This window comes from Ctenopharyngodon idella, chromosome 7 (genome assembly GCF_019924925.1).
Source record: "Ctenopharyngodon idella isolate HZGC_01 chromosome 7, HZGC01, whole genome shotgun sequence".
Taxonomy (NCBI): domain Eukaryota; kingdom Metazoa; phylum Chordata; class Actinopteri; order Cypriniformes; family Xenocyprididae; genus Ctenopharyngodon; species Ctenopharyngodon idella.
The window spans coordinates 29194413-29221059 of NC_067226.1; the positions used below are offsets into that span (position 1 = coordinate 29194413).

Consider the following 26647-nt stretch of genomic DNA (forward strand, 5'->3'; position numbering starts at 1 on the left):
GGACCGTGAGAGAAAGTCCTATATAGCATGTTTTATGTTTTGGCAACGGTTCTTTTAACCCTAAAAGATGGAGTGTGTAGCATTTAATTCCTTATACAACCATGTATTAAGATGTATCATGGCCATATTCCAGGATGACAATGTCAAGATTCATCAGGCTCAAATTGTGAAAGAATTGTTGGGAGGGAGCATGAAGAATCATTTTCACACATGAATTGGCACTGACCTTAACCTCAGTGTAAGTTTTTGGGATGTGCTGGAGTAGACTTTACAGAGTGCTCACCCCTTGCATTGTCAATACAAGATCTTGACCAAAAAATGATGCACCTCTCGATGGAAATAAATGTGATGTTTTCCATCAAGAGATGCATCAATTTTTTGGTCAAGATCTTGTGTTGACAATGCAAGAGGTGAGCACTCTCTAAAGTCTATTCCAGCACATCCCAAAGACTTTCAATGAATTTAAGGTCTGGACTCAGAGGTGCCAACTCATGTGTGAAAATAATTCTTCATGCTCTCTGAACCATTCTTTCACAATTTTAACCCTGGTGAATCTTGACATTGTCATCCTGGAATATGGCCATGATGTGTCTTCCTACATGGTTGTTTAAGAAATGAAAAGCTACACACTCCATCTTTAAGAGTTAAAAGATCCGTTGCCAAACATATAACATGCTAGAAACATAATAATCACTGTAATAATGATCCATTCATAGATTCTTAAGTGCCTATTAAAATCCAAACAGCGACTTTTTTTTTTTTTTTTTGGCCGGGCAGTGTATATTATCTGCAATATATTTTTAAATCGGTAGTTTCTGTCATAGTTGATACTATGCTGTCATACATAAATCAGTCAAACATAAATGAATCAGTCAAACATAAATAACAGCAAAATAAAGGGGAAATGTTGTTTCCATTATCTTAATTTCTGAATAATAAGATGAGAACTCCATTCTGATTGTCATTGCTGTGATCATGATGTCATTTCTCTACACTTATTTTTACTTCATGCCAACCTACGCCTACACCCACAGAGAGTATCAGAGAGCGCAAGAAAGTCTGTCAGTTATATTTTGACATGTTTTTCACTGCTGCTTTGTGGGTTTAACCAATTCAGACACAAGTGCCAAAACAATGACACAGTCAGAATACTTATTGTCATTGGACACAACCAGTTTTGAATTTAAAGTTATTCATATCATGTACACATTTCATTTATGAAATACAGACATATCATCATTGTAAAGACCACCTCTGATTTATCACATATAAAACTTCAAAGACCATCATGCACACACAGTTATCATGAAGTGGCAGCTGGCAGATTACTTACACTGACCTCCAGTCACTCATACATCTCACATTCTCATGCTGAAAACTGATAAAAGTGTCTGTGAACTGGAAGTTCCTTAAAGTTTCCTTTAAAGATTTGTTGCAAGATCACCCAGAAATTCTTGGTAACATCTGTGTCTTATTTCCCTTTTCCCTCAGGCATTTGGCAATACCTCTTTTGACTAGTCTGACAGTAATTCATAATATTTGGAGTAAAGTGATGCGCATAAAGCCCAATTCAGATCCAGCACTGAAATAAATGATTCAGTCTTATCTAGTTTTGCATCCATCCCTAACAAATCACCAGTATAATGTACACATATGAACATGCCTAATAAGACTTTTCTTAATTCAAAGCACTTTATTACTATGAGGAACTCTTCAACGTTTCTTAAAAGAGGATACTGATATTGTTTAGGTTTATTTATTTTGTTCTAAATTCTTATTAGGTTCTGAAATCAGGGTCAGCTGCGTGAAGTATAAGCAGGAAAGGGTTTGTTTGATGCTACATCTCAGACCTGTGAATTACGGTTTCTTCTCTGTGTTTGTACAGGAAGTGCTGAGGCTTTAAAACAGACTGTGTTATGCAGCAAGTCATTAATAGATCAGTATGGAGCTCAGTTCACTTCCTCTAATGCTCTGTGAGTATTGTTTTTTCATTTATGCTTCATTTCCACATTTTGCATAATGATGTAGTGAATCAGTGTTCACCTGTATTTCATCTTCTTATGTATTGAATCTGTTTATCATTCTTTGAGTGGTACTTTTGAGTATCAAAACCATCTGTAGCTCATGATATCTATGTGTGTGTGTGTGTGTGTGTGAAAGTGAAAAACACTGATTTGCTGTAGCTGAATGAGATCAGTGTTTTGAGCATTACTGTGACGTCTTCAGTCGTTCAGTTTAAGGTTTGTAATGTTCATGTGTTGAATCGGACATGCTGTCATGTTCTGTAAAGTTACTGTGTTGTCTTCGGCAGATCTTCACTAAAGCAGTAAGTGCATCTTAGTCTTAATTGTGATGTGGTGAAATTACTGACTAATGATGTCACTTCCCATATCAAGCGTGAAAAATAAGATCTGCAGTCCGATGGTGTGAGCTTCTCTTCACATTGTGCTTTAATTGTATCATGACAGTGTCACTATTCATAAGAATGAAGATGTTTTCTTCACACTTCCTCTTTCACCCTCAATATCTCCAGTTATTGACTGCCTTATATAGATGTGAAAGAATAGAGATGGACAGAGTTGAGATGCAGCTGAAATATCTTGCATCAAATCAACATTGTCACTACTTCTATTTTAATGAAGTGTTCTGTAAATGAGTTTTAATTTATCTCACCCACCATTTTAATGTGTGTGTGTGTGTGTGTGTGTGTGTGGTTTGTTTCTTTTTCTTTTTTTAGTGCTGATTTCAAACATCCACACTGGACAAACGCAAGGTGATTTATATATTTATATTTTCTTCAAATCTTCACACATATAATGCAGTGGAAATTATAGAAGTCATAAGCAATGATAGATGATGACTGAAGACTGTATATTAACTCAAGATTATCATGAAATATTTACAGATAAACCCAGAGTGACTGTGAAGCCCCAGAGTTCAGTGTTCACTGGAGACACAGTTACTCTGAGCTGTGATGTGCGACGCTCAACTGTACTGAGGATTATCTGGTACAAAAACTCCAAGATAATAAATTCTGATGCTGAAACAAAAACACTGAGAGACGTGAGTCTCTCTGATGGAGGAGAGTACTGTTGTGGTGTACAAAGAGATAACAAGGCCACAACACAAGGTCAAAGAGTCAAGCTAACAGTAAGAGGTAAGTGCTGTTTTTACAGGGCAATCTGATTTAATAATAGTAATGTTAAGCAGAAAAACAATATCATGTGCTGTCAGTTAAATTAATCTTCAGTTAATTTTGCACAGAGAGACCCAAAGCTGTAGTGCGTGTTCAGCCTGATGGACGAGTGTTCAGAGGACAGATGGTCACTCTCACATGTGACATACAGGAGACAGACGTCACTAGCTGGAACTACACCTGGAAGAAAGATGATTCAGTGATTCATGAGAGTCAATCACAGGAATACAGAATCAGTTCTGTTAATGAATCTCACACAGGTCATTACAGCTGTAGAGGAAATGAGACGGACGGATCACGATACTCACACACCAGTGATGAAGTTACACTGACGCTATCAGGGGAGTGTGAGAATGTCTTCTTCACATCATGAGTAAAAAATGTCTACAAATAAGAAACAGTAACCAACAAGCTATGAGAATTTTAACAGTAAATGCAACAGAACAGATCAGGTGAATTAATGTTTTATGTGCTCCACTGATTATTTAATGGGTAGCCTATTAACTCTACTGGTAAGTAACTTCAGCAAAAGCTATTTTAATTTACAAAAAAAAAATTCATTTAAGTTAATGATCAAATTCCAGATGATTCGCTACCTTAAACTTGACTTGATTAATTTGATTTATTGACCTTTTATTTTAAAACATCAGGATCTTCAGGACCATCAGGATTTCGTGCTCTGATAATTGGAGTGACTGCAGGACTGAGCATCTTATTTCTTCTCATTTTCTTACTGGTCCTGCTGTGGTGCTGCAAACACAACAAAGGTTTCTCTCATCTCCTCAAATAAACCCAAGAGATGAACTGCAATATACACTGAACAAAATTATAAACGCAACACTTTTGTTTTTGCCCCCATTTTTCATGAGCTGAACTCAAAGATCTAAGGCTTTTTTTTTTTTTATGTACGCAAAAGGCACGCACTTGTGAGCACTTCTCCTTTTCCGAGATAATCCATCCACCTCACAAGTGTGGCATATCAAGATGCTGATTAGACAGCATGATTATTGCACAGGTGTGCCTTAGGCTAGCCACAATAAAAGGCCACTCTAAAATGTGCAGTTTTACTGTATTGGGGGGGTCCGGAAACCAGTCAGTATCTGGTGTGACCACCATTTGCCTCACGCAGTGCAACACATCTCCTTTGCATAGAGTTGATCAGGTTGTTGATTGTGGCCTGTGGAATGTTGGTCCACTCCTCTTCAATGGCTGTGCGAAGTTGCTGGATATTGGCAGGAACTGGAACACGCTGTTGTATATGCCGATCCAGAACATCCCAAACATGCTCAATGGGTGACATATGCTGGTGCCGGTGAGTATGCTGGCCATGCAAGAACTGGGATGTTTTCAGCTTCCAGGAATTGTGTACAGATCCTTGTCAGGTCAGGCCAAGACGCCGAAGAGGGCGACGAGCATGCAGATGAGCTTCCCTGAGACGGTTTCTGACAGTTTGTGCAGAAATTCTTTGGTTATGCAAACCGATTGTTGCAGCAGCTGTCCGTGTGGCTGGTCTCAGACGATCTTGGAGGTGAAGATGCTGGATGTGGAGGTCCTGGGCTGATGTGGTTACACGTGGTCTGCGGTTATGAGGCCGGTTGGATGTACTGCCAAATTCTCTGAAACGCCTTTGGAGATGGCTTATGGTAGAGAAAAGAACATGCAATTCACGGGCAACCGTTCTGGTGGACATTCCTGCAGTCAGCATGCCAATTGCACGCTCACTCAAAACTTGCAACATCTGTGGCATTGTGCTGTGTGATAAAACTGCACGTTTTAGAGTAGCCTGTTATTGTGGCTAGCCTAAGGCACACCTGTGCAATAATCATGCGGTCTAATCAGCATCTTGATATGCCACACCTGTGAGGTGGATGGATTATCTCGGCAAAGGAGAAGTGCTCACTAACACAGATTTAGGCAGATTTGTGAACAATATTTGAGAGAAATAGGCCTTTTGTGTACATAGAAAAAGTCTTAGATCTTTGAGTTCAGTTCATGAAAAATGGGGGCAAAAACAAAAGTGTTGCATTTATAATTTTGTTCAGTGTAATTATCATTGAAAGCGTTATTATGGTTGAAGATACTTTTATATGAATACATGTCGTAAACTGAGGACAGGAAAGCCATTTTTGCGTTTTGAAAAGCTGGTCTTTAGGAACCAAAAGCTTCTCTGTGTTTGAGTAGGTGGAGGATCTCTGTCTCCCTCTACTGACCATCAGCAGCACAACATCAGACAGACAGAGGAACAGAAGAAGAGTGAACAAACACCACCACAGTTCGGTCAGTCTGTCATTACCCTGAAATACTCACAATATCTTTAACTGCAATAATCTATTTTGACATTTGAAATTAGAATATACAGAATTATATACAGTGACACTGATACAGATTTTCCATCATGGATAACAAAATAGTAGCCATCATCAGTTTTGAACGGAAAGATTACAATAACTACAAATACAAAGTGAAACCAGAAAAATAGAGCTCTTTTTTTGAAACGCAGACACAGTAATTGGACTTTCTGATGTGACCTATGTTGAGATTGACCTGAGAACAGTGAAGGAAATAAAGAAAAAGAAAGAACACAAAGGTATGACCACAACGGATCTGCTGCAGTGCATAGGCTATTCTGATTGTTTGTTGTAACATAATGCAGTAAAATAAATGCATAAATACATGATTGTTGTTAATAGTGTTGTCATTAAAATAGTGAACACTCAGCTCTTGTCATCTGTTAGGAAAGACCAGTAAGAGTTCTGAAACTGTTTACTGCAAACTGAAGATGTAAACAGGTTAAGGTGAGATAAACTAAAATCTCAAAATATCTCTATATCATGCAATTACAATAAATATACATTTTATACTTTTATTTGTATAATTGCAGGTGCTGTTGCTGGATCTAGTGACATGACGAATGCTCAGATAAAATGAGACAAAACTTTCAACAGTATGGGGATTAAAAAATATTATATAAATTATATAAATATTAAAAAATATATATTTTAAATTACCGCTGTTAATCATAAGCAGCAAATATGCATAATTTATATTTTATAACATGTTTTGTGTCATCGCACAACAAATGATGATTTTTTTTTTTTTTCTGTTAAAAAAAACTCAGTAATTTTTTTTTTTATTTTATAATACAGTTGAAATATTGACACTTGCAAAGTCAATCAAGGCCAGTTTTTCCCTGTTGGTGGCTAATAAAGTTAAGGTCTAGGTCTAGAGAAATAACTGCCTGTAATAGCTTCTAACCGCTGATACATTACCGCTTACTATAGTATTATGTTTTACAGAATTATGAATATTATAAGAAAAAAAAATAGCATAACATTTGTAAATATGCTACAATCTAATTCTGGAGTTAAATCCTGTATATAATGTTCATGTAGACTATCTATCTATCCTGTCATTGTCCACTAGATGTCACCATATAGAGATGATTTGGTTGTTTCTATGTCATTGCATGATAGTTTTTGATTGTGTACTTTGTGTTTTAGTGTCTTCTTTTTGGTGTTTACTGTGTGTTACTCTTTCATTCATACCTGCACTGCTTGTATTTTAATCATGTCAATAAAATAGTTTGAAGTGTTTTTTGTCTGGCGTGCAAAATACCTGTGGCCTAATGGTAGAGAGAACTTAACTTAAACCAAACAATAGGAGACGAACCCTGTTCAATTCAAATTTCTTATGCAAACACACAAAAAGCTATTGCGTAATCAATACAATGGATGATTTTTTTTTAATGCTGTGTAATAATTGAGCCAATCAATGCTTTCATATGAAACTGGTTCAATAATACATAACAATATATTCAGAATATGAATGTGTGCTTGTGTATGACATTAAGGCCTTTTTTTCTCAGAATATTATTTGTGTTGATTTCAAAAACATTGTGCACAGAGAGTTTTGAACTACTGCATCATTTAGACACACACAGATATCAAGAATCAGCATATGAATCTCAACAATGGAGACAATCAGAATATTCAGATCGACTCTGAACATCACAAAACCAAACATTATTTGCTCTGAATTGCATTTGTTTTAAACAGAATTTAAGAACAGGCATCATTCACTCAGTAAAATATTGTACATATAAATGTCTTAAAGATGTAATCTGTAAGAAAAACTAATGTAATTTATCATTATTATTTCAACTCAACGTATACATATATTTAAAATTATTGTTTAATATTATTTTTAATATTTATATATCTTTGAATTTTCCTTATGGCATTATTTGAAAATGATTTGAGTACCTTATTCTATTCACCAAAAACAAATGTGAACTTCCTGTGTGTGCTGCTAGTAAAAACCACAATGGTTATATGCGGAAAGCGTTAGTCATATGCTGTCCTTCAGCTAAATATATCATAATCCGGATTCTAGTACAATTTTTTTTTTTTTTTTTTTTTAACCTGATTGTGTCAGTTTTTATATCTTCCTTAAATTAAATGAGTGCAGCAAATAAATAAAAAATGAACAAAACTATTACTCTAAAATTGCCTTTATTTTACAAAAATAAAACTTTAGTATTACATTAAAATATTTCATCTCCATTCATAACTAAAGAGTTGTCACCCCCAGATTCATATAGGACTGTAATGAGCAATGATTAGATTCATTCAAACCTGAGCACCAAAGAAATATTAAACATCACACAGTGCGAGTGAGAGAATGTGTAATACAGCAGCCTCCATGATTATGTATAACAGTAACAATACTGTGCACAGTATGCAATTTTTGTTTGCATTAAATATTTGAATGACCAACTACTGCATTTGCCAAAATGTGCAAGTGTGATGAATGAACTATGGACGGCACGTGCTGTGATTTTTAACATTTGTTCCTTGACTCATTATTTGATCAAAACAATTATAACATTATTACACAAAATGGAATTAAAAGTGAAAAAAAAAAATAGCTTTTTTTCAGGGATAACTTGCTGGATTAAACATGCTACACAATGAGGTCACTGGACAACAATATAGGACTGTTTTGAATATATATCATCGCACACACTCTTACAAATAACGGTTCTTTATTGGCATTGGTGGTTCCATGAAGAACCTTTAAAATACATAGAACCTTTCCATTCCACAAAAGGTTCTTAAATTGAAAAAAAAGGTTCTTCTGATTTTTAGAATGTTCTTCACATTAAGAATAAATGGTTCTTTTAAGAACTGATCACTGAAAGGTTCTTTGGAAAACCCAACGGTTCTTCTATTGATAGTTTTTCACATGACCTCACAGCCTTATTTAAATGCCCAACTGGAGGGCAAAACAGTCATTTTTACCAGGTACTAATGTACTAAGACAGTAATATTAAAAGACCAAATTCAATATACACCTTATTGATGATCCATACTATATACAGGTGAGCAGATGAGCCCAGAATATAAACACATAGAAAAGAAAATGCTTAAACATTTAACACATCGTGTTCCTATTCTGGGCTCATCTGCTCACCTATATGTAGTATGCATCATCAATACTGAATTTGATATCAATGTTTTGGTGCATAAGTGCTAAGTTTTTTAGAATATTCAGCTGTTTTATTGATTGAAACACTGCAGCAGGTGATGTATATGGTTCAACTTGCATTTTTTTGCATATTTTTGTTTTTCTTCTTTTGAGATGGAAAAATGACAGACCTCTCCGAGGTCTCTGTGCCAGTCACATGACTGGAAACTATGAATTGCTTTGCTAAAAAAAAAACCTTTTGGAACCTTTATTTTTAAGAGTGTAATGCATACTGTTTCACATACTATTTTAATAAAAATAGCTGGCAGCATACAGTGTATTTTGCACAATATGCAGTAAGCATCCATCAGTGATCATATAAATGCTTAACTGAGCGCCAATTCATCTATTCAGTAATAAAAAAACACACAAAATGTACAAGTTTTTCTTCTCACAAGGATCTTCTGTGGTTTAAGTCACCACTGAGGTGACGTCTCTGACGTGTACAGTATCGGTGCGTCATATTTCTCCTAGTTTGCAGTAAACCGTGTTCATTTGTTCTGAGTCGGGTTCTGCTGCCTGATGTACTGTAGCTTTTACTTTAACAGTCCTGTCGTGTCCAGATCGTTGTTGCTCCTGATTTTCTACCACCACACTGTGTACTTGACAGGCCTTGTGCTGAAAAAAGACACAAACCAACAAATAAACAGGTCAAACAAAGTTTTACTGCATCCAAACTGGCAATATCAGTTACGAAAAAACCTGTAAAAGGTAAAATCTCTCTATAAAACATAACATACATGTCGTGTTGGAATGTCATAGACAGTCCCTTCTATGTTGCTGTCGTCGTTGTTTACTGGAGGATTCTGGAATGCGTCTGGTTTTTGCACTGTGCTGTAGATCGTTTCATGCTGTTCAATCACTGTATTGATGCTGCGGCCTGTCACAGCATGACTGGACTGGACAGACAAAGAACAGAGTTAAAATGACAAAGACTGACAAATGACAAATAATTCCATTCAGAGAGAGAATTTGACTGATACCTGTGGATAAACTTTTGAAGACTCTCTTTTCTTGACAATTAATACAATCAAACCAATAAACAAACCCAACACAACACTGGCACCAACGGTGACGGCGATCCAAGAGATAAAGTGTGGTGGAGAGGGCAAATCACTTTGCAGTTTTTCATGGCCTGAAGACAAATGGAAATATTAAAACACACATTTTAGACAGAGAAACAACAACAAAACAGCTATAATGCTTTATTATTTTGTTATCTTTTATTTATTTTTTTTTACTTTGAATGTAAAGTAAAACAAAATAAAAATGTATTTTATTTGAAGTACTGAAGATAAATGGAAATATTAACATTTATATAAACAAACATTGTAGACAGAGAAACAACAACAAAACCACCATTTAAACAAAGATTTTTTATTTTATTTTATTTTATTTTTGTTTTATTTTATTTTATTTAATTTCTTTTTATTTTATTTTATTTTTGTTTTATTTTATTTTGATTTTATTTTATTGAACCCTGAAATAAGGGCTGTTTCTGAAATCACATACTTCCTTCAATATAGTAGGCAAAAAACTAAAGAAGTATGTGAGAATTCACAGTACTCATAAAAGGGTCAAAAAGTACCCAGATGACCTACTATTTCCAGCAAGATTCTGAAGTGTTATATGATCAATCAATTAATCAATCACATTTATTTATTTAGCACCTTTAAAACAACACACATTGGCCAAAGTGCTTTACATACAATCTAAGATTATAAAACAATGACAAAAATGACATAAAATTAATTACGATCAAATGCAAGAGAAGAGATGAGTCTTTAAATGAGATTTAAATGCATCAAGGATGGCACAAGATCTAACATGGAGGGGTAAACTGTTCCATAAACGAGGAGCTGCAACAGAAAAGGCCGTCTCCTTTTAATTTTAGTCAAGACTTGGGAATGGATGGATGAAAACCATCTCTAACCGCAGAATTGATATATTTGGAAAAACTCGGAATGCCAAACACTATCACTTCACTCTTTGATTCATACAGGTGGAGAAAAATGTCTGCCATCCACTCCTTAATATCATTAAAACAATCAAAGAGAGACTGTAAGAGACTGCCAAATTATCCCCCATTTTTATAGGGAGATAAAGCTGAGTATCATCAGCAAGCATAAAGATGATAATATCAGCCAATGGAAGCATGTAAATAGAAAATAAGACTGGACCCAATATCGATCCTTGCAGAACCCCACACTTCATTAGAGCAGAAGAGGATGAAAAATGTCCTAATTCTCCCAGAAAGATATGAGTGGACAATGGACACTTTACTATCCCATGAGACCACGAGAGAGGATTTGTGAATGGCAGTGAAGCGATGCAAATGACGCTGTAGGTCACGTGATAATGACAACATGATGAATGTAGTATGTCCGGATTACATTCATACTACACACATTCATACTATAATGAACATACGTTTTTTTTAGCTGTGGCGAAGTACTTATTCAAAATAATAAGAAGTTTTATTTATATAGCGCCTTTCCATTGCTCAAAGTTACTTTACATTGTACATTACAATACATTTGCACCCTTACACACACATTGAAAACACATAATGCCACATATAGCCACATATTATTCAAAAATACATATTAAATAGATATGTTTTATCTGAGTCTTGAAGGTAGACAAAGATGAGATATTACGAAGTGTTAGTGGTAGTGAATTCCATAATTTAGGAGCATTAACACTAAATGACTCAAATAATTTCCTACTCAACAGACTATGTGATTTCAGACGGAGCCAGAGTCATTTTAACCCTGAATTAAGTTATGTTTCCTCCTTGTACTTTAGAAAATTAGTTTACTCTGACTTTCAGCGCAATTTCTCAAATTGTTTCAAAGCAGCTTTACAGAAATTAATGATGTTAACATTTTCAGTACATTAAATGCAATACCTAATTGTCCACATTTAGCACTTTAGAGCTGGGATAGTTTACATATGTGACCCTGGACCACAAAACCAGTCATAAGTCGCACGAGTATGTTTGTAGCAATAGCCAACAATACATTGTATGGCTCAAAATGATCGATTTTCCTTTTATGCCAAAAATCATTGATATTAAGTAAAGATCATGTTCCATGATGATATTTTGTAAATTTCCTACCGTAAATATATCAAAAATGTATTATTGTGAGTGGATATGCATTGCTAAGGACTTCATTTGGACAACTTTAAAAGGCAATTTTTTTCAATATTTAGATTTTTTTTTGCACCCTCAGATTCCAGATTTTCAAATAGTCATATCTCGGCCAAATATAGTCCTATCCTAACAAAACCATACATCAATGGAAAGCTTATTTATTCAGCTTTGATATATAAATCTATCAATTTAAAAAAAACTGACCCTTATGACTGGTTTTGTGCTCCAGGTTCACATATTTGTGATGATATAAACAATCAAGCAGTTTGTGGTGCCAAACATAATGCCAACAATTAACCTAGCAACCACCTCCATGATTACTAATATTGAATATTAAATATTCCTGCACTTTGCAAAGCAACAGAATCTTTGTTTCCCCTAGACGATGATATTAAACAGTGATATAAACACTCCTCTGCGTTCCTTCCTTCCTTCAGTTTTTCTTTCATAAGAAACCAGAGGGGATTTACATGACCACAGATGTGACAGCTATTAAAACACAGGCTTATTGCATCCTGTACTCATCCAATTAATGTTATTAATCTCATAAATATGCTAATAAGAACATTAACGAGGGGTTTACAAACGTACAGTGTGAAATCCCAAACGTTAAGGTTAATTATTACAGGGTAAAGTAAAAACAGTGTGAAACATGAAACAAGATGAGTATTAAATAAACTTCATGCTTACACATAATGTTGTCAGCCCGAGAATGATTCTTGCTCACATTGTTGTTTACGTGGCACTGGAAACCTTTGCTGTCCAGTACAGTGACAGTGATGTTGATGGAGGCATTTGTCTTCTTCTCACAGAGACTTTGGTCGCAGTCATACGTGGCCCAGCTGCCATCAACAGAGCAGTTCACTGTGGCCCGACACACTCCAGCAGACGAATTAACATCATAGGGAGTCACTACGATTACGGGCTCAGAGACAATGTCTGGAAAAGGACCACAAGATGGGTTAGCACCAACATCTGAGCTGAGATACTGAAGTATACATCACGTATGTAAATGAAAATTAAGACGGCTCTTACTCTCCACTGTAAGTGCGAAAGCAGCAACTGTGTCTCGCTCCCAGTTTGTAAGGGCCTCGTATAGTCCACTGTCATTTCCCTCAAGGTTGTGTATTGTCAAAGACCAATCTGAGAAGTTTAATTTCATTCTTTTCTCATAGTCAGGGGGAACTCCGTCTGAGTTTGCAAGCAACTCTTTCCTGTTGAATCGTCGCCATACAACTTTAGTCTGATTTCTGAGACTGATGCTCAGACGGATTGATTTTCCTTTCAATCCATAAAGATTCTCTTGGCATTTAGCGGCAAAATCTGCAGATATGAAAATGCAATTTTTGTCCGAATCATCTATAGTGATCATACAAATATGTTCAGTATTTTTCTACATTCATAGTGAAACATGGAGATTAACAACATTTGAAAAGCACATTTGTGAAACTGTTCTACTTGAGCTTGACTGAAATAAAAACTAGAAATAAATAAAAAATAAAAAAACTAAAAATAAAAACTAGAAATAAAAAATAAAAGTTTTTGGTTGCTTTGCTGCAGTAATTCACCTACAGGTGCAGTGCTGTAACTGGAGCACTGCATCAGCCAATCAGAAAGCAGTTTAAATGTGCAGAACTTGACATTTAAATCTTTTGAAGCAAGTCTCTTATGTTCACTGCATTTACTTGAGTAAAAACTGTAATGTGAAATATTACTACAAATATTACTATTGTGAAAATATTATTAAATATTATTGTGAAATATTACTATTTTTTTTCCCCATTTGAATATATTTTCAAATATAATTTATTCCTGTGATCAAAGTTGAATTTTCAGCATCATTACTCCAGCCTTCAGTGTCACATGATCCTTCAGAAATCATTCTAATATGCTGATTTGCTGCTCAAGAAACATTTCTGATTATTATTATTATTAATGTTGAAAACAGTTGTGCTAAGAATTTTAAGGAATCTGTGAAAAAGTTAAAAAGAACAGCATTTATTTTAAATGTTTTACTGTCACTTTTGATCAATTTAATTAGTCCTTGCTGAATAAAAGTATTAATTTCTTTAATAATAATAAAAAATAAAAATAAAAACTTAATGACCCCAAACTTTTGAGTCATAAAACATACAAACATAAAAAATGTATATAATATAAATAATATACAAAACAAGAAGTGTGGAAATTATTCCATTGGGTTTGCGGTTTGAATTCTCAGCAAACTTGAAATGCAGTGTATAAGCTGTATGGACTACTTCCTACACTATAAATATAGTGTACTTCTGAATCTGTATGCTAAAGAAAGGCTGGGAATTCTTACAAATATCATCTTTTTTTGTTCCACAGATGAAAGAAAGTGATATAAGTTTGGAAACAACACAAGGGGAGTTTAGTGAGAAATATTGATTCAATACTTAAGCTGAACAAGAACCTGTGAGGGAATCTTTAGATGGAAAATCCTTCATAACGTATATACGCACCTAAACTGAAGCCAAAAATACACAGCAAAATGAGTTTCATAGCTGTCAGCTCGACTTTGAAGACTGAAAATAAGACACCAGATTTCCTGTTGAGCACCTGCAGGGCGGAAACAAGAGAAAAAAAAAACAGAAGTCAACGTCAGCAGGGCAATTTTCTGCAAAACAAGGTTTACATACAGAGCATCAAACCAATGACTTATTATTGAATGAAAATATATATAACTTTCTATGTCCACTAATAATTTCTCAATTCTCAGCCTCAGACTACTTCTGTAAAGCACAACAAAATAGAAAACAGAAAATGAGCAATTACTGTATGTGTGTGTGGGTGTGTGTTTAGTTATGCAAAAGTTAGTAGAGCGTATCTGTGTAAGTTTTGCCTATTCTGGTGGAAAATCTGAATCTCCTCTGAGTTTGAGAAGTTCTTCAGTGCTTTTTTCAGCATTTTGTCACAGTGAGTCACAGGCAGCAGCAAAGGTCACCACCACCAACACACACACACACACACACCCTGACACAATTATAAAAAATAATTTGCATGGAGTTTCATAATTTAAGTCTCGCCTACTCAGTTTACTCCACAAGCAGATATTATAGATTATAAATGAAAACATATAAAATAAATTTGCGCTCTTCTAAGTCATGCAGCTGTTTATGTGTCAGCCAGTTTACGCAGAATTAGGCAGACTACACCACAAACAGCTAAACCTGCTTAACCAGGGAACACTTGCTTCAACTATATATTTAAATATGCCATCTAAAAAACACAACTAACACTTTATAGCGTACAAAAAACATCTGGCATGTTGTCAAAAGTGCATATTACTTGCGTTAACTCAGACATTGTATGTTCAGAAACAACTGTGCACAGATATAAAGTAAAATTTAACCAATTATGCACTCACTCACATTTCCATTACATGTCAAATGTTTGAATGTAAGAAATTGATCACATGACGAGAGCATGATAAAATCTTACCTGCAAGATCTGCTGTAGTAAATGTCTTGAACAGGATGAGAGGCAGCGGTTTCCACTCACACAACCGAATTATAAAGTCTTCCTGTTCATTTGCATATTAAGCTGTCCCATTTCCCATGATACAAAAGTGATGTCATACAGAAACTCTAAATGTCTGATGATTAATACATCACAACCTATCTATCTATCATCCAATCATCCATCAGTCCATCTAACTATCCATCCATCCATCCATTCATCCGTCTGTCTATCCACCCGTCCATCCATCCAATCCCTCCATCCATTCATCCATCCGTCCATCCATCTGTCTGTCTGTTTGTCTATCCACCCGTCCATCCATCTATCCACCCGTCCATCCATCCATTCATTAGTCCATCCATCTGTCCATCTGTCCATCTATCTATTTATCCATCCATCCGTCCGTCCGTTCAACTATCTTTCGTCAAACCATTCGTCCATCCATCAGTCCATCTACCTATCCATCCATCTATCCATTTATCTATCCTTCCATCCATCCATCCGTCCATCCATCCATCCGTCCGTCCATCCGTCTGTCCATCCATCTATCCACCCCTCTATCCATCCATCCATCCGTCTGTCCATCCGTCTGTCCATCCATCTATCCATCCGTCTATCCATTCATCCATCCATTCGTCTGTCTATCCATCCGTCCATCCATCCGTCCATCCGTCAGTCTATTTATCCATCCATCTGTCCGTCCGTCCATCTATCTATCGTCCAACCATTCGTCCATCCATCAATCCATCCATCTATCCATTTATCCATCCATTAATCCTTCCATCCATCCATCCATTCATCTGTCTATCCATCCATCCATCCGTCAATCCAATCAATCCATCTATCTGTCCATCTATCCGTCTATTCATCCGTCCATCCATTCATCTGTCCGTCCATCCGTCTATGTCTATGTATCTATGTCCCATAACTCTTTAAACTGGTCTTGTATTCCATAAACAACACACATAATTCAAGAAGCACTGACAGGACAGTAAAAACATCAATAAATACTGAGTAAATGTGATTGTTCACAGTTATTCTAAAAAAAACAAAGCTGTTAAGTGACTTCACCGCAGACGCATCTGCTTCACACTTTAATCTTTCATTTTCATGATGCTGGGAATTTTAGGGAATACACAGCGGGTGATTTTATCTCACCTCACAATAGCACAGGTGTTACAAAACTGATTTAACACTGTCCATTGAACACACTGATAAACTCACAGTGCGACTGCTTCAAAACTTCTCATTTATTAAAAACAGTCATTTAAGATCATTAGCAGTTATGAAAGTGATGAAAATCCAGTTCTGAAAATGACTAAACATAAAAGGAAATTCATGAAACAGATGTTTCCTTACAGCCACAGTTTAAGACAGGCAAAATGTGCTAAAGATGAACCAAAGTCATTGTTTTTCAACAACATAAGCCATCTGATAATAATAATAATAACAATAATAATAAGTTATAAGTGGTTAACAGGGCATTGCTAAATGGTTTATATCACATATAGGGTTAAAATCATATATCTCATCACTTATAAAACTAATTTCATAAAACGAATAGACTTCACCTCAATAATCTGCATGATTTGAGGAATCATTCATGCGTGTAACATAAAAAGTGCAGGAGATATTATGTGTGAAAGTTCAATACTTAAGGTCATGGGTTTGATCAAATTACTAACAAAAACAAAACACTAACTAATAGTAGCAGTGATTTTATTATTATTATTGTTATTATTATTATTAAAGATTCATAATTCATAGGCACTTTGACTATATCAATTACTATAATTCAAAATACATTCTTTCACTCTTCTTTATTCTCTTCACATATAAAACAGACCATGGTACAGTTAAGTTGGACCAAAAGAAAATATCAAAAATAAACCCTCCTCCTCGAGTTAAAGTGCTTTTAGTATTGTTAACAAACATCATTGCATTTATTCCAGTGACAAAAGATCAACTATAGGGAGAAAAAAAAACTAGATCTTTACCCAAAATAGCTCTATAACTGGCACTGTTAGACAAAAGATAAAAATCACATAGACGGATTCCAACGCAGTCTCTCAATAAGACACGCACAAGTTATTCACTATAAATGTTGTACCTTTGCTCTATTATTAACTACAGTACAGTGGTTTAAATATGATTTTTTTCAGTCTATGTCATGCAACCCTCCAGTCCATCGCAATTCATACTTCTTCTGCAAAAATAGATCAATATCCTTGTGTTTATAAAATCAGGTAAAGTCCATCAGAGTTTACAGAATGTTCAGCTCTTCTTCTCAAAGGGTCTCAAATCTGTGGCATTGCTATTCTTGGCCACAAGGTGGTGAACTAGTCCATCACAGTGAGCAGCTCCATCATACTGTACGAGCGGTTGCTGCTGTTTTGTCATGTATAAAGCAGCAGATCTATGCTGAATCATCATTTGATTCCACATGGTCTAATAGTTTAGTAGTTTACAGTATTTCTCATTTATGTCTCTGACTATGTTCGGAATGGAACACCAGGATACTGTGCCTATGTACTGCATACTATTTTTAAAAGTAACATGTGAAACTATGTGCATTATGCAGTGATATGATTTTCAAATAGAAGTATGCTACATTGCTGTCAAATGACCTCATCATATTGCGTTCAGCAAGTTATTAGCTAAAAACAATGAATATGCTTTATTTTGCCATTTTAATTGCATTTTTAATAGGCCTATAACTTCTCGTCATCCAATAAAGAAAGTAGGAAAACAGGTTCCTCAACTGGTTGAGCATAGCGCTGGAAACATATAGCCAAGCTTGAATACACTACAAGCAGCTTTTGATAAATGATAAAATTATGCTGACCTTACAGTTCTGAAAACATAAGGTGTGTTTGACTTAAAGCGGCACTGCGCAGACCGATCTGTGTACAACATCAAAGTACCATGAGAGCGATTAGAGAGCAGACTATGTATGTTTGTAGTTGCCTTTAAAGATTAATGCGATATAAATAACTCAAGTCTACCACCTACTCTAAACCCAGGGCTGCCAACTCTTGCGCATTAAGCATGAGACTCATGCAGTTGACACTGTACTCACACCACACCAGTGTTGCCAAGTCTACTTTAACACTATTGCCGCGGGTTGTTTTTCATGTCCGGGGGTTGAAGCAACTCCAAATAACATGATATTTAGCCCCTGGAATGCGAATTTTACCAGGTGCACCCCGCAAAAAATTCAGACTTTACCCCCCAAAAGGAGACCACACCCCCTGAAATGCGATTGGACTAGTTTTGGGCTAGTTTTGAGTAGCAACTCGGCGGGTTTTGTTGTGAAAACCTGGCAACCCTGCGCCACACATCCAATTTCTCACGCAGTGAAAAAGCAGGTTCATTTTGATATGAAACAAAGTCTCAGCTTTCAAATTCTATCAATTTTATTGCAAAATTCTAAGAATAAACACCGTTTGGAACTCTTTAATATGGCGTGACAGATCGCTGTAGCATCTCAGTTCAAGTGGCATGTGCACCGATTTGTGTTCCTCTTTATTATTAGTTATAGCACCAAATAAACATGAATGAACATCAGAAGGTATGTTGCAGGGACATTTTGAGGGACAGTGGCCCTGCGTATATACGTTATGAAGGATTAATCACAATTTCTTAGGCTATTTTGATGTATGCAATATTTGCCAGTAGGTAGTGGCAAGTCACTGTCTTAATAAGCGTGTTCGACTTCATGCAGCACTGCACAGACCGATCAGCGTCTGACTTGAAGCAGTGCATGCCGGTTAGAAATTTTGTCTGACTTGTGACAGCGATGACGGCATGTCACTGTGATGTATGCCATCAAGTTAAATTCCGCTAATGCTCACAAATACGTGTTTTTATAACGGTAAAAACTCTTCATTTAACCATAATGTTATTGAGTCATGTTTATCAAAATAACACTGATAAAAATACCACTTTATTGGTATTTAAATAGGCTTATGTTGAAATTATTCTTGGCACTGTTTTAAGCAGTATATAAAAAGTGTTTCTGTTGTTTCATGAAAACATCTAAAAACATCTGTGCATTTGACAAATACTGCATCTAATCCACTCTTTGTCTGTGATAAAGTACGCAAACAACACGCGCACATCGCTAAGGAAAGCAGAAAGTGTCCGACTTGACGGCTCCGTTTTTAATTCCATCCCCGACTACAAGCGGCAAATCGCGCCGATCGATCTGCGCAGCACCGCGTGAAGTCGAACACACCTAATGAATGAGTCATTGAATCTTTTAATTCAACTGATTCATTCAGGAACGAAACATGTCGCTGTTTGCGGAGTTTTTTAAATATGTGCACTATATTGCATATTTATTATATTTTTACTCTTATATCATTAAAAATGTTATTACATTATTATAAAAATTGTCATTATATTAAATGTGTAAGAATTAATTAATTTTAACCTTTAATATTAATATCAGTTTAATATCAGATATTTAGCCATATGAATCAATACTGAATCAAGATATGAACCTAATCGCAAGCTTATGAGTCAAATATCACCTACCACCCATGCAACCCCATTCATAATTCTCACTCCAAGCTAAACTCAAAAGTTGGCAGCCCTTCCTAAACCTAACCAATAGTGTGAGAAAAAGCAAACGAGATAAAAAACGCATTTGCTGAAGCAATGATGCCATTTTAGCTTGCTTCTACAGGTCTTTGAGCTCTTTTATAGTGACTCGTGTTTCACCGCATCGCAAAGTGAATGTTGTACCAAGTGAGCTACTGAGCAAGTTTACTGCATCAGAAAAGCCACACATATGGAGCTAAGTGATGCAAACATCAAAATATATTAGTTTACAAATCAAGTACTATGGTAAAGATGTTTTCAGGTCATTACATAGTATTGTGTAAGGAACTGCGCAAAAATAAGCCTTTATAAATGGATAACGTGCCCCTGTAATCATAATCTGTGTGAAAAGGAAACACATTTGTTGGTGTTTTACTGCCATTTTTCCAATCATTTTGCCATAGTAGATAATCTGTGTGTTCTGTTCATAGACAAAAATGTCATGCTGTGCACAGTATACATACTGTATACTGCAGAAACAGCAAGAGTCGTATGCTAGTGTGCTCTTCCGAACATAGCCGCTCTCTTTCTCTTCTCAATTTCATGCTTGTATGCCAGTGTATTTCAGCGCTAGCCAACTCTGCTGGCACGCTACCTAGTAAAACAGGTAAGCTCAGTGGCATCGAAAAAAAAGTTGGCTAATGCTGAATCAAACGAGTACTCAAGCAATTTATCTTCATCAGATCCCCCTCTCAGTCATTCATCCAAGTTGTTTTTCTCTCTCTACACGTTACTAATGCGGACGCTAAGCTGGTCTCGGGCACGCCCCCTGTCTCGCCCCCTTTCCTCCCGGTAGCTCTCCTCCAATCGCATCTTCTCCATATCCGCCCCTTGGTCTCCACTGCCATTGCCTTGATGGCCTTGCGGCGACTGTGTGTTGGGAGGCGGGGATTGTTTAAAAAGGGGCGGGGTCTTGGTCTTGGCAACCTTGTCAAAAAAGGCAAAATCAGCTACATACTTTCCGGATGGGGAGAGGGAGACGACAGGAGGAAACTCGTAGCCCCACAGGATCTCGTCGGGCAGGTAGGAGGTGCGGACCTGGCAGGTGGCCGAGGTCGGCTCTACGGTAGCGCTCATGATAACAAGCAATTCAAAGTCAGCCAGCTCCGGATCCGTCCACCCACCACCTTAGAAAGAAAGATATGTAGTTAAACAGACTTACAGTAGCATACAGTATAATTCATCCCATGTTGTTCTAAACCTGTATGAATTTCTTTCAGCATGGAGAATGAAAATGTGGTGCAGCTCTCAAATCATAAGCAAACTTGCTCTGTCATATTGTATAGTTTTAGGGTAGTTTTTTGGGACTTTTTTTTTTGGATCCTAACAGTTTCTGGATGAATTATTCTTTTGTTACTCGCCAAGCCCTTTACAATAAAATTTGACTCATCATGTACACACTTTGCATCAAAAGAGACAGCAGCAATACATGCAGATATACACAATTCAGAAAAATCATATTATGTGATGGCAAGTAAGGAAACGTATGGCTCATACCAGCAGAAATACAAATGCTTTCAATCGTAAACATGCCATTCACCCACTGACACACACTCACAATCTCTCACACACACACACACACACACACACACCCACCTGCATCAACATCCCACATTCAGAGCAAGAGACTGTCATCTGTAAAAACAGTCTCTCCTTTAACCCAGAGCCAGTTCTGCATTCTGGGAGCAAAAAACATGGGGTTTCATAACCCACAAACACACAAGATCACTTCATCATGCTCACAAACATTTGGCAAAGTGTGTTTCTGGAATTAATACATATTAGCACACAAATGTGTCACTTTCAAATATATCCAAGTAAAAGTATTTGGACACTTAAGTCACACTTATAAATGTCACTGCAAATATTAAGTATTATTAATTTTACAGAAAGATATCACAAAACATTTCAGAGATATCAGTTTAAAACAACAGATGGCAAAAGGTGTGATATTTTCTAATGTAATGACATTCAGACAGTAAGCATGACATTAAGCGTTCAAAACTGTTGCCATAGACAGAAGCTCCATATCAAATAAGCATACTGGCTAATTAATGCAAATACATTGACATGTTCATTATCAGTTTGGTGTCGTTCACATGCTGATCATGGCAGAGCTCTGCGGAAAGACCCTCAGGGGATGTCAGTGTGTTTTCTAGCAGGCATGTTGACAGCAGATCTGATGTGGCCTCTGACTGTGTCTTTGATGTGTTTGAGGAAAAGAGATACTTATATATGGGTCATTCCTTGCAGTACATTTTCAGGTCCCTCTCAAATATGATTTAATATACTGAATAAAGGAAGAAAATCCTATTAGTTACATTTCTTTTATTATACTATAATAAATAAGTAAACATAGGAGTACATTTTAAATGACATGTTTTAAACATGATATTTTTGTCATGTCTCTGGATGCTGCACTAATTTGTCATGAAAAGCTGGTTATTTATTAAGATATATTTCAGTATATCAATATTTTCGCTGCATGTACAAGTAGGAACATTCTTCAAAACATCTCATTTTGTGTTGCACAGAAGAAAGAAAGTGACAGATTTAGAACTACATGAGGGTGAGTAAATGATGACAGATGTCATTTTGTTTGAACATTTCTTTAACAATTTTAGTTGGAAAGCTCAATATACTGCTCTCATTTAAGCTAGGGCTGCACGATATTGGAAAAAAACTGGTATTGTGAGATTTTGTTATATATGACCAGCATGGACCAGCATAAACCAACTCAAACCAGCTTCCCAGCTTCAACCAGCATATGCTGGTTTTTTTCAACAGGGATGATGTTCCAAACCTATAATGCCTGTTTTCAGACTACACAATTTTAGCCCGATTTTGCCATGATTTGCTTGACGTAGGGCATCGTGGGAATTCGTAAACGACAACGGGCGTCAGGACGCAAAATTCGATCGTTTCAGCTCGTGTAGTGTGTCATAGTGGACGACCACCAATGCCGCGTCTGCGATGCTTCACGACATCGTGACAGAAAGACTAGCATGTTTAATTTTTTTCTCGGTCAGCCACGACGAGTTCTGTCACATGTGACACTGGCCAATAGAAGCACAGAAGCGCCTTCCTACATGCTTTCAAATATGGCATTGACAATGGCATCATTCCTGCTAGGTGGAACTTACAATGGAGGAAATGTTTGTGGAGCTATGGCAACAATACTCCAGCGTTTATGATGTTTCCTCTAGGGATTAAGTTACCGCGACAGAGTGAAAAAAGGTGAATAAAACATATGTTACCTCAGTTCTCTTTGGAGGAAATCCAAATATCCATGCAATCCAGATATGTGTCCACTTTTGGGCTTTTCTGATGACAAAACAGAGCAAAACACGCAGCTAGCCATTGTTTGTTTACGCTCACAGTACCTTCTGTCAGTCAATAGTCCCGCCTTCTCGATGATAGCACGCACGCGGTTAAAGACGGCAAGCGCTGAATGGTCGGGTGGCAATGTGTAGTCTGACTGTCCAAGGCACAACAAGATTTTAGGAGTCAAAATCGTATAATCTGACAGTGACTAACTAGTCTGAACCCGGCATAAGACTTTGGTTAATCTTCGAAACACAAATTCAGATATTTTTAACGGAACCTGAGAGGTTTCTGTTTCTCCACTTGAAAGCAAAACTTAGAAGATCACTTTATACGATGAACACATCTAATTTAAGCGTTCAGATATTTTTTTCTATTTGTGCATATGCGGTTCATATGACTTTATGCTGAGCTGTCACTGGGCTCCAGCATGCAGAGGCCCGTGTCTCTCCTCCTCAGCCCCTTACACAAACACAATGCCACATTCAGCAGAGAGGCACACTGTGTATTTAGTTTTACTATAGATTCACACACACTGTGGGCAGTGGGCACACATCCACACACGTACGTTTCACAGCCACTCATGCATTTACAGATTTATACTGTAATGCAGTGACACGCCTTCGCACACGTTTTTAAAACCGATGCCAGTTCTTCTTTGAGCTCCATTCATGTGCAAATGTGCTTCCATGGGAGCATTCTGAATAGCTAATTCTACTTCATATTAACAAATGTTATGGTCAACATACAAAACAGAGTAATTTCTGGTTTGACAAGATGACACAGGAAGTCATCAAGAGTTTCATTTGGATTAGGTAGCATTAGGCGTAAGTGGGGTCTATTAAGTATAACCCTATACTGTATAATCCGACTACAGTCAATTACACTGGGGCGATCTGGCTAGACTACAAATGCAATGAATAACAAGCACTGAGGAAGAGAGAAAGAAACCCTAAACAAATACACAAGAAGATGCACATACAGGAAAAACCCACAGACGTGCGAGATAAGAGTCACATTCAGTGAATAAAGTGCAAACATGGGGACCGGAGGGTCTGATAGCTTGGGCCCTCGACAGGGTAGAGACTGGGACCGTAACTGGATCCACGACCTGCATGTCAGCACCAGGAACTGGGCTGCTTTGTGCTTCTAATGAGACGCTCTGGCACGCTCTCATACACGCATTCCAGCCAAAGAGAGAGAATGTATAAAAGAAAGAGGGAAGCTACGTCCACAGAGAAAGTGAATGGGGGTAAAAGAGGGAAAATGAGATGGAGGGAGGGAGGAAGAAAGAGAGAATGAGAAATGTAGCTCATCTGCCAATAATAGAAACCCCAAGTTCCTGTAAACACCCCCCACCCCACTAAGTCATTATTAAATTTTCTACAAGTCACACTAAATCTTTGTGTTTACTGCAGAGAGAACGTGAAATCTGCTTCTGTCTTTTAACCTCCAATAATTCAATTAAAATTATGTAGTGTTTCTCACAAAGAATTTCTATAATTCCCAAACTCCAATTCTGACATCAGAGTTACTTGCTGAAAAACTGGTTTAAGCTGGTCTTCCTGTTTGACCAGCAGACAAATGCCAAAATCCCTTAAAAACCATCAAAACAGACCAACCTAGACAGCTTGGCCACAATGGCCAGGCTGCTTTAAGCTGTTTTTTTTCCTGATTTTTACCCTCAAATCTCCAAAAACTGAATTAGCGTTCACTTAGTTAATGGTTAAAATAATTTCAAACATCTTGTTTTTGATGGAGGGAGATCAGAACACCTGAGACATTTAGTCTCATCATCACTGAATTTGGAGGTTCCTTAATAAATAATTACAGTTGCATCAAAAAACAAGCTACATTGGCTGTTGCTTGGCTGATCACTTCTGATGCTGGTTGTTTCCACTTGTTAAAGTGCTATTATTATTGCTTAAACTTAGTTAAGCCAGGTGCATACTGCACGATTTTGGCCACGATTTCGATGTGAGACAAATTTTGCAAATCCTAAAAGATTCCACTGATCCTAGGCCAAAATCTTTAATTTTTTCTTTCTAGTTTGACATGCTGACAGGTGATTAATGACCATTGCAATCAAATTTTACCTATGATTAAAATTCTGCCAGTGTCAGCACTTTTGAGCAACAGCCCTGTAGTGCGACTTGTACAACAACCATCAAATCAAAAACCAATAGGAGTGCAGAACCTGATGACAACAACAAACCACCACTTGCTCCGCACATATCAGCTTCATTTTTTATTCTTTTCAAGAAAAGCCACAACCAATTTTAAAGGATTAGTTCATTTTCCAAAGAAAATTACCCCAAGCTTTACTCACCCTCAAGCAATCCTAGGTGTATATGGCACTGCCATTATAAAGTTTGGATGCGTCAGGATATTTATTAATGTATCTCCGATTGTGTTCATCAGAAAGAATAAAGTCACATACACCTGGGATGGCTTGAGGGTGAGTAAAGCTTGGGGTAATTTTCATTTGAAAGTGAACTAATCCTTTAACGCTAGAGATGGTTTTTGTTTCCTAGCCATGTAAATGTAGCTCACCAACAATAAAAACGTCACGGATTGATGATGTAAAACTCCGGACGAGTCTTCTTGCGGGCATCCACTTTTAACTAATCTTAACTGTCGTAGTCTGACATTAAAGACAATGAGATCTGTCAAGCAACAATCGTAAAGGACTATTATATATCGCACAGTGTGGCTTTAGGGATTTATGGCGTGCGATTACTTTTCTAAGCAATCTGTCTTGTGATTTTCACTTGGCTGGCAATAAAACAGGCTAAAATAAAATTCCATAAACTTACACTAATAAGAGACTTACAGTGTGTTCAAGTCCACCTGGGAAGTTCGTATTAATGAGTTGGGAAGTTGTAATTATGATGTCAGGCGCTTTCAAATCACTTTGGTCAGAACAAGATGGCAATGTACATATCATATTTTGTACACGCAACTTAGCTTTATTGTAAATGAAATAAATTGCATTTCAAAAAATGTACCATCATCTCCATTGAGTCCACCATGTTTTCTCACAGACACACCCCCAACTTATAAACTCAGGGCTCAAAGAAAACATTTCCCACTCACAATTATGACATTGTGGTGCCGTTCATTCGCGTTCAGCTCCTAGATGCGATCTATCTGACAAGACTTGAACGCAGCATTACATTATGACTTGGGCCAGCAAGCAAAAACCCAGAACACCCTAGCAACCACTAACAATTCCCTAGAAACCACCTAGTGCACCCTATCAACTGCATAGCATGCCCTAGCAGCCACCCGCAACACCCTAGAATCATGGCAGCAAGTTTTGCACAGGTAAACAGTAAATGCACAAATCTAGTTCACAT

General features: G+C 36.8%; 2 protein-coding genes across 3 annotated transcripts in view; one reads left to right on the plus strand and one right to left on the minus strand.

The window, feature by feature from the left end:
• The first annotated feature begins 1927 nt into the window (after positions 1-1927).
• On the plus strand, positions 1928-7561 carry LOC127516309 (sialoadhesin-like). Of its 2 annotated transcripts, none has more exons than XM_051900821.1 (8): positions 1928-1973; positions 2738-2773; positions 2906-3157; positions 3265-3963; positions 5378-5473; positions 5697-5783; positions 5904-5991; positions 6078-7561. In XM_051900821.1, exons 1-4 carry the CDS (start codon positions 1943-1945, stop codon positions 3567-3569), a joined length of 624 nt encoding a protein of 207 aa, XP_051756781.1. In that variant the 5' UTR covers positions 1928-1942; the 3' UTR covers positions 3570-3963; positions 5378-5473; positions 5697-5783; positions 5904-5991; positions 6078-7561. The 2 variants fall into 2 exon arrangements, with proteins under 2 accessions (XP_051756781.1, XP_051756780.1); XM_051900820.1 differs by having other exon boundaries at positions 5932-5991; positions 6078-6979.
• Positions 7562-7690: 129 nt separating this feature from the next.
• The window catches only part of kcnj10a (potassium inwardly rectifying channel subfamily J member 10a), a 29132-nt gene continuing 10175 nt past the window's right edge, over positions 7691-26647 (minus strand). Inside the window, exons 6-12 of the mRNA XM_051900814.1 lie at positions 15342-21091; positions 14363-14459; positions 12915-13202; positions 12570-12818; positions 9706-9857; positions 9463-9621; positions 7691-9340 (exon numbers count right to left, since the gene is read on the minus strand). Coding sequence (XP_051756774.1) covers positions 20688-21091 — 404 coding nt within the window. The 3' untranslated portion in view covers positions 7691-9340; positions 9463-9621; positions 9706-9857; ... (2 more) ...; positions 14363-14459; positions 15342-20687. The remainder of the gene's footprint in view (positions 9341-9462; positions 9622-9705; positions 9858-12569; positions 12819-12914; positions 13203-14362; positions 14460-15341; positions 21092-26647) is intronic.

Bases quoted from the DNA above. Each gene is read 5' to 3' on its own strand.
- LOC127516309 (XM_051900821.1), top strand. From the start codon at position 1,943: ATGGAGCTCAGTTCACTTCCTCTAATGCTCT. The intron at 2,774-2,905 runs GTGATTTATATA...AAATATTTACAG, and splicing joins CCACACTGGACAAACGCAAG to ATAAACCCAGAGTGACTGTG. The intron at 3,158-3,264 runs GTAAGTGCTGTT...AATTTTGCACAG, and splicing joins AGTCAAGCTAACAGTAAGAG to AGAGACCCAAAGCTGTAGTG.